The sequence below is a fragment of the Dromiciops gliroides genome, chromosome 1, assembly GCF_019393635.1.
Source record: "Dromiciops gliroides isolate mDroGli1 chromosome 1, mDroGli1.pri, whole genome shotgun sequence".
Lineage (NCBI taxonomy): Eukaryota > Metazoa > Chordata > Mammalia > Microbiotheria > Microbiotheriidae > Dromiciops > Dromiciops gliroides.
Window position 1 is genome coordinate 677,873,705 of NC_057861.1, and position 19,345 is coordinate 677,893,049.

The window sequence follows — 19,345 nt, forward strand, 5'->3', positions numbered from 1 at the left end:
CCCTCACCAAGTCTCTCATCCTCTCCATTCTGGTGGCTGGGAAACCACTCCCACTTCCCTAAGGCTCCAAAGAGAAGTCACAAGGTGCCGGGGCCAAAAGCCGGGATTCTGGCCTCCACACCCCACTCGCTCCTCGCTGCAAGTGCTGCCCACTCCCCAAGAAGATGCCCCAGGCAGGCTGGGGCCTGGACTGACCCAGAGGCTAATTTAATAGAAACAGTAGGGGCAGGGGAGAGAGTTAAATAAACAGCAGAGGGCGTCTGAGGAAGAGGAGCTAGGAGCCAGCAGCAGGGGCCGGGGGGACTCTCCTCAGGGGGATGATGCAGACTGAGTTCTTGGCATCTTTGATTTGCCACCAGCGTCCCAACCTGCAGGGGGAGGGAGGAACAAACCTGAGGCCCAGAGGCCTTCCCTCCACCGCTTCCTCAGCTTATTCCCAGCCCACTCCCCTCTCCTGTCCCAGCTCTAATCCCCCCCACCCCCATTTCCTGCCCAGGGTAAGCAAGGGTCTGGCTAATGAAGCTCCCTAACACTGTGTACCTACCTGTGTTCCTTCCCAACACCTGCCACCAGGAAGTCTCCAGTGCTGGAGAATTTGAGGCTGTTGATGAAGCCAACCTAAAAGGCAGGAACGAGAGAGGTGAAGGGGAACCAGAATACCACCTCCTCCCCACCAGTCTGGACCCCCCACCTCCTCCCCTGGGCCGCTGCTTACCAAAGGGATGTCCCAGAGTGGTTCCAGCTTCCGGAAGCCCTCTGCACACTGCCAGAGTCGCACGAAGGAGCTGTGAGATCCTGAGGTTGGGGAGGAAGAAGACACCAAAAGCGATGAGGCACAAAGTAAGGCAGACCTCCACCCCCTGCTGTTCCTTGTGACTCAGGGGGAGCTTGAGACATGGCAACATTTCTTTTGAAAGGGAGATACCCTGTGACCGAGAAGGCCTAGGAGAGAGCTGGCCTCAGCACCAGCCAGTGCTGCCCAACACCGTCCCAGACCCTAAGTCTCCAGACTGGAGCTGCAGAACAGTCCCATCTGCCTGGATGGAGTGAGGTTTCTTCAATTCTCCTCCTCTACATCACTGAAAGGCTGTCCCCCCCACTCACGTCCCCAACCACAATTCTACACTCCGGCCAAATCCAATCAATCACCCAATAGGCCTGTGCCAAACCCCTGCCCCACCCCCTCCCCAGAATGTCAAGAGCAGGAATCCCTTCGATGGCCATGCACCTCATGATGCCCACTACAAGTCTCGCCCACTATCCCTGGCCCCTTGGGGCCAGGCAGAATTCTGCTTGCTGATAACTTTCCCAGGAATCCAAGTCCCAGCTCAGGTGCTGCCTCCTCCATGAAGCCCTCTAGGGTAACATTTCCTACCTACTTCTCTGAAGCACATTTCTCCTGGCCCACTACACTTTTTTTTTGTGTGTGTGTGTGTGGGGGGGGAATTGGGAGTTAAGTGACTTGCCCTGGGTCACACAGCTAGTAAGTGTCAAGTGTCTGAGGCCGGATTTGAACCCAGGTCCTCCTGAATCCAGGGCCGATGCTTTATCCACTGCACCACCTAGCTGCCCCCACCCCCACTACACTTTCTAGCAGAACTTATTAACTTCTCAAAAACCCGACGGCTCCTTTTTCTTTCTCATGTCTTGCTACTGCACCCCCAAGCCTTGGCTTCTATCTCTCCCTCACACACCAGTGAGAGCCCCCCGGGGCTCACCTATGGTCTCAGGACTTTTGACTTAAACACTTCACCGGCCAGTGACATGGTCTGGGTGGCCATGCACACACTGGACTGCCCCTCCAGAGATCTCCCCAAGTGAACTGTCCCTCCTCTGATCTAGCACACTGTCCTCCTGTGTCCTTATCACTCTTCAGAGGTCATGCACGCATCTTCTCTCCTTACTAGACTGGCAGCTCCTTGAGGGCAGGCTCCCATACAGTGAGGATGGTGGAAGGAACTTTGGACGTGACCGTCAGGAGACTGGGCCCCAACCTCCCCCTCCCAGGGCAGAGATGCTGCTGAATGAGGAGGCCCTACTGCAGATTCATCCATGCTTCCATCTCTCTGGGGGCTCAGTCTCCTCACCGGGGGGGTGGAGATAGGAGAGCTGGACTACCCCAGATCCTGGGATCCCAGGATCTCTCAAGGTCTTTAATGGAGGATTCTAGACGGGGCCCTGCCATGTGTGGCTGGGGCCAAGGAGCTGAACTTCCACAAGCCTCAAACAAAGCCCAGCAACCTTGCAGCAGGCTCAGTGTTTTAGCACCAGACGGGACACTGACAGATGAGGAAGCCAAAGGCCTAGGGTGAGCAGAGAGGTGGCTCCCTCGCCCCAAGGTCCTCCCTCCAAGGGCTGCAGAGAAACCCAAAGGAGACGGTAGCTGCCCAGTCCCATGGACCTACGGGCTGCCGCTCCTTGCTGTAAGGAAAGTCTAGGCTTGGACGGCAGTCATAAGACAAGGGAGGCTCCTGAGCCAAGCTGCAGGGAGCAGCTAAAGGGGAGACCAGGCCTTCCAAGGGTAACCACCAGGGGGTTCTGCAGGCACGGGGCCCTCATCAAGGCCCCCCCAGGATGGCCTGTCCCCACCCCTGAGGAGAGAACCCCATCCTCTATGAGCTGTCCAGGAGTCACAGTCTAGGACAATGCAGAGGAAGTGACCGTGATGGCCAGAAGGCTAGAAACCAGACCAGGCACTCATGGGGTGAATGTTCTGGGCAGAGTTTGCAGGCCTTTCTTTTGTGCTCTCCCCGGGCTGCTCTACTTGGACAATGGAGAGAAGCTGCAGTCCCTCAGAGAGGGCCGGCATGGGATGGGCTGCCTCCAGAGGCGTGGGAGCAGCAGGCGCTGGTGGGCACTGGTGGGCACTGGTTTTTCCACACAATCCTGTTAGGAATTCCTACTCAGATACAGGGCTTGCTTTTCAGGTCCTATGACTGAACCACACTGGGCTGAGGAGAGCACGAAGACTGGGAGCAAGAGTCTCTTAAGCTATATGAGGCTTGGGGATGTCCTGAGACGGTGCTGCCTTGTAAACCCTACAGGGCCTTATTTTACCTGGTGGTTAAGAACTACGGGAAGAAGGCATTTTTCCAGACCTCGCTTAAGAAACAAAGTAAAACTGGAGCCAGGGAGGCCACTCGCCTGGCCTACAAGGCCACTGAGAGCCACTGGCCCCAAGCCCAGCCCAGAGAGGGGAGAAAAGTCTGGTGTCAAACCAACCTGAGGCCACAAGGTCTGTGTTGAGCAGCGCTGTCACCGATGACACCCAGTAGGGCTGCTCCAAACCTTCTTCTCCACGCATCCCATGGGCTCTTTGCTGTACGGTGAGAGGCCGCTTTTTGGAGAGGCCCCACAGAGCCAATGAGCTTTAGGCAGGGAGAAGAAGGAGTTAGTGGTAGGAATGAAAGGGACAGGAACGGCTGAAGTGAGGGTGACCAGGTGGGGGACAGACAGCGCATCTGGGCACAGAGCAGTGGGGCTGCTGGGGGAACCCTTACCCATCCTCTGAACCAGATATCATGTGTTCCTCATTGATGAGCTGGATGCAGTCAATAGAGCCCCTGAAAGAAGGAACAGGTTTGTGAGGAAGCCTGACTTGGGGAGATGGGGAGCATGCACATGGTCTTCCGCACTCCCACCCGCTTACTGGTGGCCATAGAAGACCAGCTGCGACTCCTCAGGAATCTTCCAGACACGGACAGTGCCATCGCGGCCACCCGCCGTCACGCAGCTCTCCCGGCTCAGTCCATCTAGGGCCATCACGGCATCCTGGTGCCCAAAACTGGGGCAAAGAGAAGAAAGGATGAGCCAAAAAGCAGTGTCAACAGTGAGAGCAGCGGGTCTGAGGCCTGGCTCAGAGCCCTCTGGCTGCATCACCCTGGACGAGTCACTTCTCTGGGAGCATGCTTCTTCACATCTGGCTGATCTCTCGGCTCAAGCCCTAGGATCAATGAGCTTTTAAAAAGCTTCTCCCTCCTGTGTGCTAAGCCCAGACTCTGAATGTACTGCTGCCCTCACAAGCAGTAAAAAAGCCAAGCTAGAGGCTGATGGGGGAGACATCGCCAGGATGAGTGTGGAAAGGAAGGCCGGGGCCAGGGATGCAGCTGCAGTGCAGGGGGGCAGAGAGACTGGTGGTGGCTCCAGGGGGCTTTGGTTCCCCCTCTGTAAAATCAGGAAAAAAGGCTCTCTGGTTTCTTCTAGCAGGTTCTAAATCCTAGCACCTCCCAACTCTAAGGCCTCAGGCAAGGGCCTGGTTTCTCCTCTACAAAACGGAGGCCCGGCTCCTTTACACATCACACTGCTATGACCAATCTGTGCCAAGGGCTCTGGGGAGGCGAGACTAGACGAGACGAAGGCCGAGGTCAAACGACAAGGGACCTCAGAGCCTGGCTGAGGAGTTAGCAAAGAATGCCCTCCTCCCACCGCAGACCCAGAACCGACAAGCCTCTCCCCACGGGAAGCACTGCTCCAGACTGCTGACCGCCCACTCACAGGGTCTCTATGTAGGCATTCTCGGCCACGTTCCACACCTTCACAGAGCGGTCGTGGGATGTGCTGTACAGCTGGTGCGTGCCCTTCCGAAATGCCAGGCCCTAAATAAGGCAGGGGGAGAGTCAAACATTAGGGCAGCCAGGGCCCGAGAACTTCCCCAAGGGCAAGGTGACTGGCATCAGAAGGGTACTGGCCCTACCCCAAGGCAGGAGGATGACCTCACTGACCTCACAAAATCCCATTTCCAGCTAGGAGAGTCTAGAACAAGCCCCCGGGAACCAGGCTTAAGGGAGATAGGGGTCTCCCAAACCCTAGTCTCTTACCGACACAGCATCCCGATGCCCTGTGAAGGTAAAGAGGTGCTTGCAGGTATCTGCGTCCCAGATCAGGATCAGCTTATTCTTATCTCCTGTGGCCTAGGGGAACAAGGATGCATAGTCCTGGGCGCCCTGGTGCCCAGCCCCTGACCTGCCCTCCCCATCTCTAGTGCTCCCAGCAGGCTTCCTCACCAGGTATTTGCCATCTGAGGAGATAGCCATGCAGAGGATGTGGTCAGCGTGCCCAGGCGGCTGACCCTCGGCTCCCTTCTTCACCCTCTGAATCTGGTGCAGCTTCTTCCCACTCTCCACACTCCCTGCAGTGGTAGGGAGGAAGGTGTAAGAAGGGAGCACTGCCAAGGGCTGGACACTGGCTGCTGACCCTCTTCTGGTGGCAGACAGAGGAGAAAGCCGAGGGGCAGTAATGAGAACGAGACCCAAGAGTCTCACTTTCCAGAGCTTCCCGACAGCCTGAATGGCCCTGGGGGTGGAGGGAGGGGCTCCTGTGCCTGGGGAAGAGAAGGGAACAAGAAAGGACACACCCACCTCAGGCCTCCCCGGGGGTCACTCACATTTGATGATGGTGCAGTCTTTGGCCCCAGAGAAGATGGCTGAGTTGTCAGGGGTGATGACCAGGCATGTGATGGGCAGCTGGTGGCCCCGAAGGACCCGGATGTCTGCGGCCACCGGAGCCTGGATCTGCCAAGGAGAGGGGCCTGGTCAGCTGGGACAAGGAGGAATCAGTAAACTCCACAGGGGCTCCAAAGTTCCTTCTGATTTTAGGCCTCATTCTCCCCCCTAGGCTGGAGTGGAAACCACATCCAGGCCTGCAAGGGGAGCCAAGAAATGAAGACCACTTCTCTGTTTGGCAGGTCAGACTGCTCAAAGTTTTACCAGACAATGACTAAAGACTGTTGTGGCCATTTCCTGTCCAAGGTATCTGTTTCTATCAATCAACTAGGAAAAGAAAGCTTCACACGTGAGGGGACCAGATGTCTGTCAGGGCCAGAATTTTCCAGAATATCAAAATCAGGACATCTTTTGGTTGCAGAAGCAAGGGAAAAGCAGACATCTGAGAAAAAGACATGGGTCCCTGAAGGACTATTTTGGTTGAGCTGGTTCTACAGGTTAGTCGCCCCTTCCTGAGCAAGAACCGCTGAATGTCTTCTGATGATCAAAGAAAGCGGGAGCATCTTGTAGCCACCGAGCTCCCAGAGAGACAGTGGCAGTTATGTTCCACTGTTTCAAAAACAAGCTTCTAAACAGAAACACTTTGGCTCAGCTGGCTCTCTGGGGCCCGAGAGGAGGTGGGAAGTGGCTGGAGTACTGGACTCAGAAGCTGGTGACCCGGGTCTGCAGCATGGACACTGGCTGACCGAGGAAGCCTGAGCACAGAAGCACCACGGTGCCGATGAGAAGAGAGGCCCAGGGAAGCAGGGGCATGGACTCTGGTGGGTCAGGCTGAGGTCACCGTGGAGTCAGAATTAATGACTGCCTCACAATTTCTCTCCTTAAGGTTTACAAAGTGTTTCCCTCACCATGGCCCAGGGAGGTGGGTAACACAAACATCATGCCCATTTTATGGAAGAAGAAATTGAGGCTCAGAAAGGGGAAGTGCCCAAGATCACCCAGTGAGTAAGTGCTGGCGCCAGGCTCCAAACACAGGGCTCTATTGCTTACCTCCTTTGCCACCAGCTTCTGAAGTCGACCCCTCTGCTCAAGCTGTGGGAAGAAGAAAGAGGAAGATTCTCTCTGGAGCCTGTGGGCAAGGGGCAGACCCACCCCCCAAGCTCATCCTCCACTTACCACATCTTCCTTTAGACGCCCAGCCACCTGGTCATCCCCAAAGGCCTCCTCTTCAGCTTTTTCCTCCTCTGCCCAGGGCAGAACACAGACCAGGTAAGTCACAGGGGTGGGGTGGAGAATGAAAGCCCAAAGGTGTCTCCATTCTCAACCCAAACTCGGCCTAGGGAGAGGTACAGGGCCCAGACGCCTGCCTCTTTTCCCCTCGGGTGCCCCCCCCCCCCCCACCCGAGGGCCCAACCCTCCTTATAGACACACTTCATGGCCTCAGTCTGTTTAAATAACTCTAGGCCCCTGGGGCTTCTTCCCTTCAGGGGGCCTATTAAAGTGTTTCCTTCTCTACCTCACCGGGAAGTGAGCTCAAGGACTCAGGCTGCCCCCCAGCCAGGCTAAATGCCAGCACTGGCATCAATCGCCCCCCAGGGGGCCCAGGCCCAGCCACCTAAGGAAGTGTGACCATGGCAGGGGGGAGGAGGGGGGAGGAGGAGAGGCCAGCAGTGCTGAGGGCTAAGGCAGGCGGCTCCTCAGAACATCCTGGTAGGGCCCAGAGAGGGCGGAGGAGCACGGCTCTACCCGAGCCAGGCAGGAAACCCGGGTTTCCCACCCCGTGGCCTCACCTTGCTGCCTTAGCTGTTCTAAGTAGAGCTTGGCCAGCCGGAGCTTCTTCTCCTGGGCAGTCTCCTCCAGTTCCTCGTCTTCCTCTTCCTTCTTCCTCGTGTCCTCGGGGCTGGGGACGCAGGAGAGAGTGGAGGTGAAGGGCTCTAAAGTCACCTCTACAGCCAACAGGGCACAGATGGGCCGGGCCCTCAGGGGACACAAAGGACAGACTTGAGAAGCATTTGCCAAGTCTCTTTTCCAGGCACTGTGCGAGGAGCTGGGCTCAAACCCTCAAGGAGCATCCCTGCTACCAGGGGCACATATGCAGATAGGTCTAGACACACAACCCAAAGTAATCTGGGGTGGAGAGGGTGGGGTGGCTCTAACACCTGGAAAGTCATTCTGCTGTCAAGGTCTGCGTGGAATTCTACAAGGAAGTGAGATGGCAGAGCAGTCCAGGCCCGGGGATACAGATTGTGCCAAGGCATACATGAAACAAACAGGAGGCCGGTTTGGCTGGCACGTGAGAGGGAGAGGGAAGAATGGACAATCTCCCTGGAAGGTTAGGCTGGGGCTGGAGTGTGAAGGGCTTTAAGGGCCAAGCTGACAATTTTGTATTTTATCCTAGAGACAATGGGAGCCAGTGAAACTTCTTGAGCAGAGGACTAACTTGTTGGGACCTGTGCTTTATAACTATGAATTTGGCAGTTTTCTGGAGGATGGCTCAGAGAGGGCAGACTGGATACAGGGAAATCAGTTGAGAGGCTACTACAAGTTGTTAAGGACCTGAATTAGTGTGCTAGCTGTGTCTTACAGAGCTTACCTCTTCCATCATTCCCTCTGCCTCTCTCTAATCTTCAAATTTCTCTTTCACTGGTTCCTTTCCTGTTTCTTAGAAGCATACCCCAGTTGTCCTCAACCTTAAAAGGACATTAACCCTCAAGTTATTGTCCTATATCTTTCTTTCCTTTCACAGATAAACTCGTAGAAAAAAAAATCATCAATAAAAAAACAGAGGGAAAGGACCCTTAGATACAAAAATATTGATAGCAACACCTTTCCTTCTATCAAATGTAATAGGAAATTGTAGATTCGGAGAAATCTGGGAAGATGTGCACACATATGCACCTGGGAAGAAGTGAGCAGAACCATAGAATAATTTACACAATGATCATAATAATGTAAAGGAAAGACTCTTTGAAGGACACCTGAAGACTGATGAGGGAGGAAGCTTGCATGTGACCTCTTAGCAGAGGCAATGGACCTCACATACAGAATGACACATTTGTTTTCAGTCTTATTTTCCTTGACTCTGTGTATTTGTTACAAGGGAGGGCTCACATGGGGGGGTAGCTCATCAGTAGTGATGGTAATACAAGAGAAAAGGAAGGGGAAGAAGGGGAAGAAGGGAAAGAAAAGGAAAAATGGTGTTGATGAGACTTTTAAAAGTACTCAGAAACCAGCAGTAGGAAGGACATTCAGCAGGGGTCAAAGGTAAGCAGGGTGGTTTGTTACTGCCAGGTCAGACTGCTTAGTACTTTTGCCCTTTCAGATTACAGTTATTCCTTCCCCATTTTGGGGGTTCGGGGCAGGGTGCTCCCATGATCTGGAAAAACCATGTAAAATTTTCTGGCCCTTCCTGCGTATCAGAAAAGTCTGAATTTTTTCCTTTTTCTTTTGTAAGGTGCTTACAGTACCTTACCGTCACATTTGGGTTAAGAATTTGGATGTAGGCTCTGTGTCATCCACTGGCCTTCACGTGTCATCTGTGGCTTCCAGAAAACTTCCCCCAAATTCCCATTTCTAATGCAGACCCTCGATATCTTGAAACCACAATGGGGAAAGTCTCAATGTGGAAGGGAGAACTGTCCCTTCATCTACCCTGTATGTATCCAGTTAGCATGGAAACACCTTGGGGGCAAGGACTCCCCTGGGACATAGGAAGCCCTTAACAAATACTTGCTGACTGATTGCCTTTTCTTCATTTATTGAAATGTTCATGTTTGTTGATTTCATAATAAAAAGCAAGATTTTAAAAGCTTCTGTTGCTTCACCTGCCCCTCACTTCTCAGTCCTGGCCACGTGGCCTCAGACCTTCCTGCCACATCTGTCTCTCCGAGGCTAATCTTTTAGCCTGAGCTGAGTGGCTTCTCCTCCTCTTTGACCTTCTTGCAGCTTCTGACCCCGATGGGCCCCCTGGTCCTTCTGCATCCTCTCTGCTCCCTCTCCTGGCTCTCTTCCCACCATTTAACAATTCCTTCCTTGTATTCCTTGTTGGAATCACCATCCACATCCCAGCCCCTAACCACGAGCCTCCAAGTCTAGGTGCTGGGCCACCTTCTCTCTGCTTTCTCTGGGCAGCCCATTAGCGGCCACCTTATTTACCTATCCTGCTTTAATCTCTCTGAGCTTCAGCCCTACCTCACCAACTGCCCCAATGGACCAGAGGTTTCTTATAGAACCAAACTGAGAGCTGGAAGGGACCTCGGCACCCATCTAGCCCCACTATAAGCTACCCAACACATTGTCACCCAGCCTCTGCTTGAAGAGTTCCAAATAGAGGGAACCCACCCAGCCCCTGAGGCAGCCTATCCCACCTGCCGGCCAACCCCCATCTGCTTCTTTGTGACTTCCCCCCCAGGCTCCCAGGTCTGTTCTCTGGGATCAAACAGGCTAATCCCTCTCCCCACGAGGGGCCTTCAGATCCCTGAAGAGAGCTCTCCTATCCCCCGGGGAGTCTTCTTTTCTTTGGGCTAAATCTTTCCAGTTCCTTCAGCCAACCCTCATGTGTCCCAGGTAATGGACTCAAGGCCCCTGCTCCTTGCTGTTGTCCCCTCCGGACATTCTCCAACTTGCCCAGGTCCTTAGAGCACACTGCATGGAGAGGAACACAGAGGAGCTCTGAGGAAGGCAGAGAGCCCCATGCCTGGAAGCCCAAGATCTCACTGGCTTCTTTTGGCTTGGGTTTCACAATAATGACTCATACAGCTTGCGGTCCACTGAAACCCCCAGCTCTCTTTTGGGGGGGAGGGGAGCAACAACTGCTATTTATCCATATTTTCATATTACACACGTGTAGACTTTTATATCGATGCCTGTTGACTTTCTCAATGCTCTGTCCTTCTGGATTTTGATTTTTTCATTCAGCGCTGTTAGCTAACCCTCCAAGCTTTGTACCATTTGCAAACATGATGAGCGAGCCTTTCCGAGTCATTGAAAAGACGTGTTGGTCAGGACTAGGCCATAAACCCCAGGGGTCTCCTGCCACACTGACAGTAAACAATCAACAATTACCCTTTTTGCAGCTCTAGGCATGTGACTCACAAGAAGATGGACCAGAGTTTTCTTCAGTCTGCAAGAACTCTCCAAGCCCCGCCCCCCCCCCAAGAGGGTAAGAGCTTTAGGAATGAACGCTGGAGAAAGCTAATTCTGAAGGTGGTCTTTTCTCTTAGCATCTGCATCTGCCACACAACCTCGGTGCACATAAACTGACCCATGGGCTTGGGCTTGAGACACACAGAGATGATGCTCCTGCTGCAGACTCTGACAGTGTACCTCAATGTACCTCTGCTCCCATCCAGGCCCCAGCCCAACTGCAATAAGCTGCAAAAATTCACTCCTTCCAGTCACATATAGAGGAGAGGAAGAGAATCAGGCTTCCTTCTGCCTGGGGCAGTCTCTAGAATACAGAGAGTATCTATCTCAATCATAACAGGGACAGTGGGTCAGTTTTAAGTGCCTATCCAGGACCTGAAGGAAAAAGGGACTGAAATCCAGTTGGGGTTAGTCTTGTGTTCTCTTCTACCCTCATCCCCCCTGAACAGGGAGTCAGGCCAGTGAAGAGTAAACTCTCCAACATAGGAGGAAGCTGAGGCAGCTTTGCAGTCTAGCACCCAGGAGTATACCCACCATCAAGAGGGAGGTAATGTCCAAAAACGAGTGACTGGTGGATATAAGGATATAAGGAAAAAGAAAATTCCATAAGCAGATAAATCAACAGAGAGGCTACTAAAATTAGAAGGAATTATGAGTACTAAAGCATAAAAAGATCACAAACTTCTCTATATAAACATTACCAGACAAAGCACACTGCTAAAGATGATAATTTAATTCTTTAAAAAAGTGAAGGAGCCGACAAGGAGAAATTCTGTACCAAAGCTGATTTTTATTAACAGGGAAGAACTGGTTGCTGAAGTGAAAATGATGAGGAGGAACTGATTGCCTTTTCCTTGAATCTGAGACAGAGGAGAGAAAAACTAGCCTTTTTTAAAAAAGCATTTTACCAGGCACTGTGCTTAAGTTCTAGAACCTTAAATTTTGTGACAGAAGATTTCGAAGGATAGATAAGAGTAAATATTATTATTATTATTTTTAATTAATTTATTTATTTTTGCAGGGCAATGAGGGTTAAGTGACTTGCCCAGGGTCACACAGCTAGTAAGTGTCAAGTGTCTGAAGCCAGATTTGAACTCAGGTACTCCTGAATCCAGAGCCTGCACTGCGCCAACCTAACTGCCCCTATAGTAAATATCATGGGGAAGGGAATAGGATGGAGGGAAACAGTTAACAATAGTAATTATGAAAAAGAGAAAAGGGAAAAAAATTGTACAAAAAAATATTTATAGCAACTCTTTGTGGTGGCTAAGAATTTGAAATCAAAGGAATGTCCATCAATTGGGGAATGACTGAAGAAGCTGTGGTATATGATTGTAATGGAATATTATTGTGTTTTGGGAAATGACAAGTAGGATGATTTCAGAAAAACCTGGAAAGACTCATATGAACTGATGTATAGTGAAGTGAGTAGAACCGGGAGGACATTGTGCACAGTGATAGCAATATTGTTCTATAAGCAACTATGAATGACTTGACTACTCTCAGCAATGAAATGATCCAAGACAATCCCAAAGGGCTAATGATGAAGCATACTATCCACTCCCAGAGAAAGAACTGATATTGATTGAACACAGAATTTAAAAAAAAAAGAGTATTTGTGGATTGTACATATAGAACCTATATCAGATTGGTTGCTGTCTTGTGGAGGGGGAAGGAAAGGGAGGGAGGGAGAAAAATGTGGAACTCTAATAAATCTTACAAAAATGAATGTTGAAAACTACCCTTACATGTAACTGGGAAAAATAAAATGTTTGTTACAAGAAGATTTCAGTGGGTTTAAATGGACTAAAATTCTACGGGGAAAGTCAGCCCAAGAGAAATGGGAAACTTTCAAGAAGGAAATTCTGAAGACACAAAGAAAAATAGTTCTAATGAGGGGGAAAAATAGGACTTGTTTTAAAGAGATCAATGTGGATGTTGCATAGGCAATTTACCAACCAACTTAGATTTTTAAAAGGTATGGGGGCAGCTAGATGGCACAGTGGATAGAGCATCGGCCCTGGAGTCAGGAGTACCTGAGTTCAAATCCGACCTCAGACACTTAACACTTACTAGCTGTGTGACCCTAGGCAAGTCAGTTAACCCCAATTGCCTCACTAAAAAAAAAAAAAAAGGTATGTAGAGAGAACTGATGCAAAATGAAGAAGAACCTGGAAAATAACACATACAACTACAAAAGAACAGTAGCAACTAAACTGAGGGTTGGCAAACTACAACCAATCAGCTGCCTGAGACCTAAAAATGGTTTCTACAATTTAAAATCCAATTAAAACCTTATTTCAAAATATAAAAACCATTCTTTTGGCCAAATAAAAACAGATGGCCCATCTAACCCCCAAAATAAACAATCCAAACTGAATCCTGACAATCTCTGATGACCAATCTTGGCCCCAAAGAAGAACTGTGAGAAGGTACTTCCATTTCTTTGCAGAAGTAGGAGCCAAGAAGTATGGAATGCTGTATGTCACACCTGACTTTTTCAATGTTAGGCTGAACTTTTGCCTCCTCTACTTTACTGATCATTATAATGGATGGCTCTCTGGAAAGGCAAGGCATCATAAAGTAGGAAGTACAGGTGATAGAAAAATAAAAGTTACCAATAAAACTTTCTTTTTTTATGTATAGGGTATGAATCAAAGTGTGGCATGGTCCTAAACCAATGGTGCAACAATGAGCTGAGGTTGGCAAAGGAAGCTGAGGATAGCAATAAAGGTTTTTAAAACTACCTGGGGACAGTGGGGAAAGGAGGATTAATGAGAGACAGAGGGGACTGCTGCTCAGGGCAAATGGGATGGTAACTGACAACACCTCTTATTTTCTCTCCATTTTTTCCAACAAGGAGAATAACTTTCCCACTGGAAACAAAAGAACCAAAAGAGCTAACAGGGGGCTGATACCTGAGATAAACAAGCACAGAATGAAAGAGAATCTAGCTGATCTCGATGAATTCAAGCAGCCTGACTTAGATGAAGTCTACTCTTGGGTACTAAAAGAACTGATAAAATGTGATTTCTGTATGTTTAACATGATAGTAATGTATAACCTATATCAAATTGCTTGTTGACCTCAGGAGGGGAGAGGGAAGGGAGGGTGGGAGAAAAACGTAGAACTCAAAAAATATCTTTACATGTCATTGAGAAAAATTTAAAATAATTTTTTTAATTAAAAAAAAATGTGATTTCTGAGCCCATGGCCAATGATAATCTGAAAGATAATAGAAAAATGGGAAAGATATTACAGGCCTGGAGGAGGGCAAATGTTCCAAATTTTCAAAAAAAAAAAAAAAAGAGAAGAAAACAATCTTCAAATTGTGGGACAGTGAGCTTGATTTGTATTCCTGGAAAGTTCCCGAATGTTTCATGAACAGTCAGAAAAGAAAGTGGGAATGACCAAGAAGCATGGCCTGATCAAGGACAAGCCATATGTCCTGTTACCATGTGTTTACTAAGGTAGCAGAGTAGGAAATGCTACAGACACAGTTTATGTAGATCTTAGCAAAGCATTTGCTACAGCATCTCATATCATCTCTGTGGAAAAGGTGGTGAGATGTAGGCTGGAAGATAATAGAGACCCCAGGCTCAAAGGGTAGCTATTAATTGGCAGGAGGGCCTGAGGGATCTGTGCCTGGACCTCCAGGCCTCTGTTTTCTTGGTAAAACAGGAGGTAAGGTCCTCTGCTGAGAGAGTGAGGGACGGGGCAGGGGTGTAAGGCCCAAGGGTAGTCTAACTGTCTAACCACACCTCCCCATCCTGTATTTTCTGAAGCTGATTTAAGACTTGATGTTGCAGAATCAAGTTTTGCAAAAGCGCTTTGACCTCTGTAGGCTGTCCTCCAGCAGAGTGAATACAAGTCTGTTTTTCTCCCTTGCAAAGGCAAGCTGTTCCAACATCCCTGTGCTGAGAGGTGTTAACAATGGATATCCTGCTCCCACTTATGCCACTTGTTCTTTTCCTAAGGCCATCTATTTTTGTAATTCTGACCACACTTTGAGACACCCTCAGAAAACTGGGGCTCCTCCCAGCTGTTTTAATCAGCTTGGGACAGCAGGCATGTTTCATGTTGGTTTTTGCATTCCTGGCACCTACCACACACAGTAGGCACTTAATAAATGCTTGTTAATTAACTAATTGGCTACAAACTCAAAATGAGTCAGCAATGGGATGTGGTGGCCAAAAAAATGCTTATGTTGCTACATTAAGAGGGATACAACTTCTGGGAAAAAGTAGGAGGTACCCTCTGTACTGTGCCCTGGTCAGACCACACTTCGGGATACAAGGGAGCTGGGGGGGTGCAGTGGGCAGAACCCTGGGCTTGGAGTCAGGAACATGGGAGTTCAGATGTGGCCTCTGGCACCAGCTGTGTGACCCTGGGCAAGTCACTTGTCCTGTGTCTGCCTCAATGTGGGGATAATAGTAGCACCTCCCTCTCAGAGTGGTTGTGAGTATTAAATGAAAGAATATTTGTAAAGTACTTAGCACAGAGCTTGGTGGACAGCAGGCACTTAGTGCTGATTTCCTGTCTTCCTCCCTGTGTTTGGTTCTGGGGGGCATGTTCAAGGACACTGATAAGCTGAAATGTATCCAGAACAAGCTTGAGTCTATTTCCTACATAAGGATCAGGTGAAAGAACCGGAGGAGTTTAACCTAGAAATGACTGGAGGGAGATGTGACGCTGCCTTGGAACCACCTGAAGGGCTGTCGGGTGAAGAGGGATCAGAATTGCCGTCTGGCCTCCCCCCAGAGGGCCAACCAGCTCAGACTGAGAGCTGGAAGGGGACCTTGGGGGCAACCGAGTCCAGCACCCTCGTTTTACAGATGAGGAAAGTGAGGACCAGAGCCCAGCATCACAGAGCCAGCCAGTATTTCCAAGGTGGAATTCAGTACAGATCTTCCTGACTCCAAGCCCCGAGCAAGTCCATTATATCCCATGGCCTCTAGGTCAGCCTGCTGCCAATTCCTCTCCAATCCATCTATTACAGAGCTACCCAGTGAAAATTCCTAAAACCCGACCATGCTCAAGACCCTTCTGTGGCTTCCTGATGCCTTTACAATGGAAGACAAAGTCCCGTTGAGCATTCAGAGTCCTTCACAGTTTGGGCCCAGCCTGCCTTGCCAGACTTCTCACCACTTCCCATCAAACTGGCCTTGTTGCTATGTCATGGGGATGGTGTCCATTCCCTCCCTCTTCCCTCTGCCTTCTGGAAGCCCCAGCTGTCTATAAAGGCTCACGATGGGGGGCCTCTCCTGACTTGCTGAGACTCCTCCTCTGGCCTCCTGTCCCTGGACATTACTGGGTACATACTTCTGGACAGCGTGGGCTGGAGGAGCTGGTCCCCACCCAGGGCAGCCCATGTGTTCCACACACAACAGGAAAGCCATGTATAAAAGTGGCAGGCAGGCACGGGCTGCCTTTCTCTCCAAGGCCACCTTCCAGCTAGTCTCTATATCAAATCCATAGCTACATACACATCTCCCTCATTAGAATGGAAGCTTCTCAGGGGCAGGGATAGCTGTTGCTTTGCCGTGTGTCTCCCAGTGCTTGGCACCACTCCTGGTACACAGCAGGTGCCTAATAAACGTGACACTGACTGCAGCGCACCGCTGGGGGTGATGGCTACACACCATAAGAGGCCAGATTCTGCAAGTATTTCAGCATGCACTTTTTATGTACTTATCTGGGTAAAAGTTGTATCCCCTCCTTCCCCTTAGAAAATGTAAGCTCCTTGAGGGAAGGGCTGGCTTCAATCACCAAGCACAGAACAGAAATTCCAGCCATACTTGTTGGGTGGATACTGGGCAAGTGACTTCCACTTTTGTGGAACATCTTCCCCTCTTGTACAACTCAGGACTGAGCTTGGTTCATTCTTTTTACAAACGGGCCAGTCAACAAACACAGATCAAGGGTTTACTAAGTGCTAAGGACTATACAAAGTGCTAGGATACAAAGAAGAGCAAAAACACAGCCCCTGCCCTCGCCCTCAATTCTAAGAACAAATAGAAATACAACACGCAAAAACCTACACATACAAGCTACCTACAGTGTTAATGGAAGATAATCTCAGAGGAGGGACGGGCAAAGGCCTCCTCCAGAAGGAGAGAGCTGAAGGAAGGGGAAGCCTGAGAACATTCCAGGCTTACAGGCTGGAGTTGCCACTGAGGGAGGCAAAAAAGCCACTGCTGCTGGATTATAGACTATGCTGAGGTATATCTACTTAAAAGTAGGAAGGGAGGGGGCAGCTAGGTGGCACTGTGGATAAAGCACCAGCCCTGGATTCAGGAGGACCTGAGTTCAAATTTGACCTCAGACACTTGACACCTACTAGCTGCATGACCCTGGGCAAGTCACTTAACCCTCATTGCCCCCCCCCCCAAAAGTAGGAAGGGGTTAGCTTCCAAAGTGTTTAAAAAGCCAAACTAAGGATTTTATACTTATTTTATATTTAATCTTGGAAGTAGTAGGGAGCTTCTTGATTAGGGAGGGGGGAAACAAGGATGACATGGTCAGACTTAAGAAAATCACTTTGGCAGCTAAGTGGAGAACTGATTGGAATAGGAAGAGATTTGAAGCAGAGACCAATCAAAAGGTTATTGCAATAATTCAGGCATAAGATGACAGCCTGCACTAGAACAGTGGCCGTAAGTGGAAGGAAGGTGACATACATGCAAAGAGATGTTGTGAAGAAATGAGGATGACTAGAAACGTGAAGACTTATCAAGACATTGGATGTGTGGGGTGAGAATGAGGGGTGGAGGAAGCTACCAACATTGGCAGTCCAGGTGGCTGGGGAGAAAGATGAGGGTGGTGCTTTTAAAATTAAGAAAGTTTGAAAGAGGGGAGGGTTTTGGAGAAAGATGAGGTGTTTTGGGGACATGCTTAGTTTGAGATGTCTATGAGGCATCCATTTTTGAGATGTCCAAAAAACTGCAAGTCAAGAGAGAGGGTCAGGGGCACCTAGGTAGTACAGTGGATAGAGCACCGGCCCTGGATTCAGGAGGACCTGAGTTCAAATCCAGCCTCAGACACTTAACACTTACTAGCTGTGTGACCCTGGGCAAGTCACTTAACCCCAATTGCCTCACTAAAAAAAAAAAAAAAGAGAGAGAGGGTCAGAGCTGGATTAAAAAACCCTGACAATTATCTCCATAGAGATGATAACGGAACTCGTAGATGCTAAAGAGATTACCAAGGACCACTTGTAGTGCTGAAGAAGATCCAGCAAAGAATACTTAGAAAGAGCAGTGAGAAAGGTAGGATGAGAATTAGGAGAGAGTAATGTCACAAAAACCTAAAGAGGTGAGACTATTCAGTAGAGGCAAGAGGCCAAGAAAGAGATTGAGAAAAAACCATTAGATTTAGCTATTAAGACATTATTCGGGGAGGGGGCAGCTAGGTGGTACAGTGGATAAAGCACCGGCCCTGGATTCAGGAGGATCTGAGTTCAAATCCGACCTCAGATACTTGACACTTACTAGCTGTGTGACCCTGGGCAAGTCATTTAATCCCAATTGCCTCACCAAAAAAAAAAATAAATAAAATAAGACATCATTGGTTCATTCATAAACCAGTGTTCCATTTACCAAGCACTTATTAAGTGTCTAACCTGTGTTACAGGGGAAGAACCAGGTGCTAGGTGCTGAAGATACAAAGACAAAAATTAAACAGTTCATGACCTCAAGGCACTTAAACATGATTGGGAGTAAATAATATGTACAAAGAAAAATATCTATACATACAGATATAGGCACACACATATGTACACACACAGGGGGTCACCGACATGTACAAAGAAAATCATACACACACACACACACACACACACACACACACAGTAATTTGCAAACTTCAGAGCCAGATAGAGCAATGGAAAAGGAGTCAGGAAGAGTTCAACTCCAGCCTCAGAAACTAGCTGTGTGATCCTGGTCAAGTCACTTAACCTCTGCCTGTCTGCCTCCCCCACTTCCTCCTCAGTGGAACGAGAATATTAGTGACACCTAACTTCTAGGGCTGTGGTGAGGCTGCATTGAGAGATGCAATCTGTAAAGCGCTTTGCACCCCTCGAAGTGTTGTCCCTACTGCAGGTGAGGGTGGGGGAAGGTTGGGAGCAGAGATGAGCTTGTAAGGAGGCTGGGGGTAACAAGTCAGAGATGAAGAAAGGAAGGGTCATTCCAGGCACGGGGGGCAGAGGAGCCCCTGCGACGGAAGGCCCCGAGCCCCCGCCGACCTCCCTTGCCCGCTCGGCCCCATCTAGCGTCCCGGCTCACACACCTCTCCGGCTCCGAGTCGCTGGAAATCTCCTCGCTCAGCCTGGGTCTCTTCTTGGTACCCATCCTGGCCCGGACCGGCTCCCCCTCGACGTCGAGCTGCTGAGACAAGGGCCCCGCCCCCGGTCAGAATCCCTGCTCGGAGGCAGCCGCAGGCTGGGACCCCCGAGGGTGGGACAGGGCGGCGAGCCGGGGGCTCCTCGGGGCAGACTCTCAGGGGGTCCGGGGAAAGTATGGGGCGGGGGAGGAGCCCGGACTAGACCCACCCGCTGGGGAGAGAGAGACCGCCGCTCCCGGGAAAGTGCACTGCCTCACCTGCCGCCGCCGCTTCCCCGCACCCGGGCCCGTCGGCTTCCCCCGCTTTCCCGAGGCCGTTACAGTAGCCGACATGTTGCCTCCACACTTCAGCCTGAACAGCGCGAAGCTCACGTGGTGACTGACCGGGAAGGCCTGGGCCACGCCCTCTGCGCCCTGATA

At 50.1% G+C, this 19,345-nt stretch overlaps 1 protein-coding gene across 1 annotated transcript; it reads right to left on the reverse strand.

The window, feature by feature from the left end:
- Nucleotides 1-176: 176 nt before the first annotated feature.
- On the reverse strand, nt 177-19,342 carry RRP9 (ribosomal RNA processing 9, U3 small nucleolar RNA binding protein). Its single transcript, XM_043978451.1, has 15 exons — nt 19,184-19,342; nt 18,873-18,967; nt 7,232-7,341; nt 6,618-6,685; nt 6,492-6,533; nt 5,384-5,510; nt 5,004-5,128; nt 4,818-4,910; nt 4,495-4,595; nt 3,650-3,784; nt 3,501-3,563; nt 3,223-3,368; nt 716-795; nt 545-618; nt 177-368 (listed from the first exon to the last, which is right to left on the reverse strand). Exons 1-15 carry the CDS (start codon nt 19,256-19,258, stop codon nt 275-277), a joined length of 1,428 nt encoding a protein of 475 aa, XP_043834386.1. The 5' UTR covers nt 19,259-19,342; the 3' UTR covers nt 177-274.
- Nucleotides 19,343-19,345: the final 3 nt, after the last annotated feature.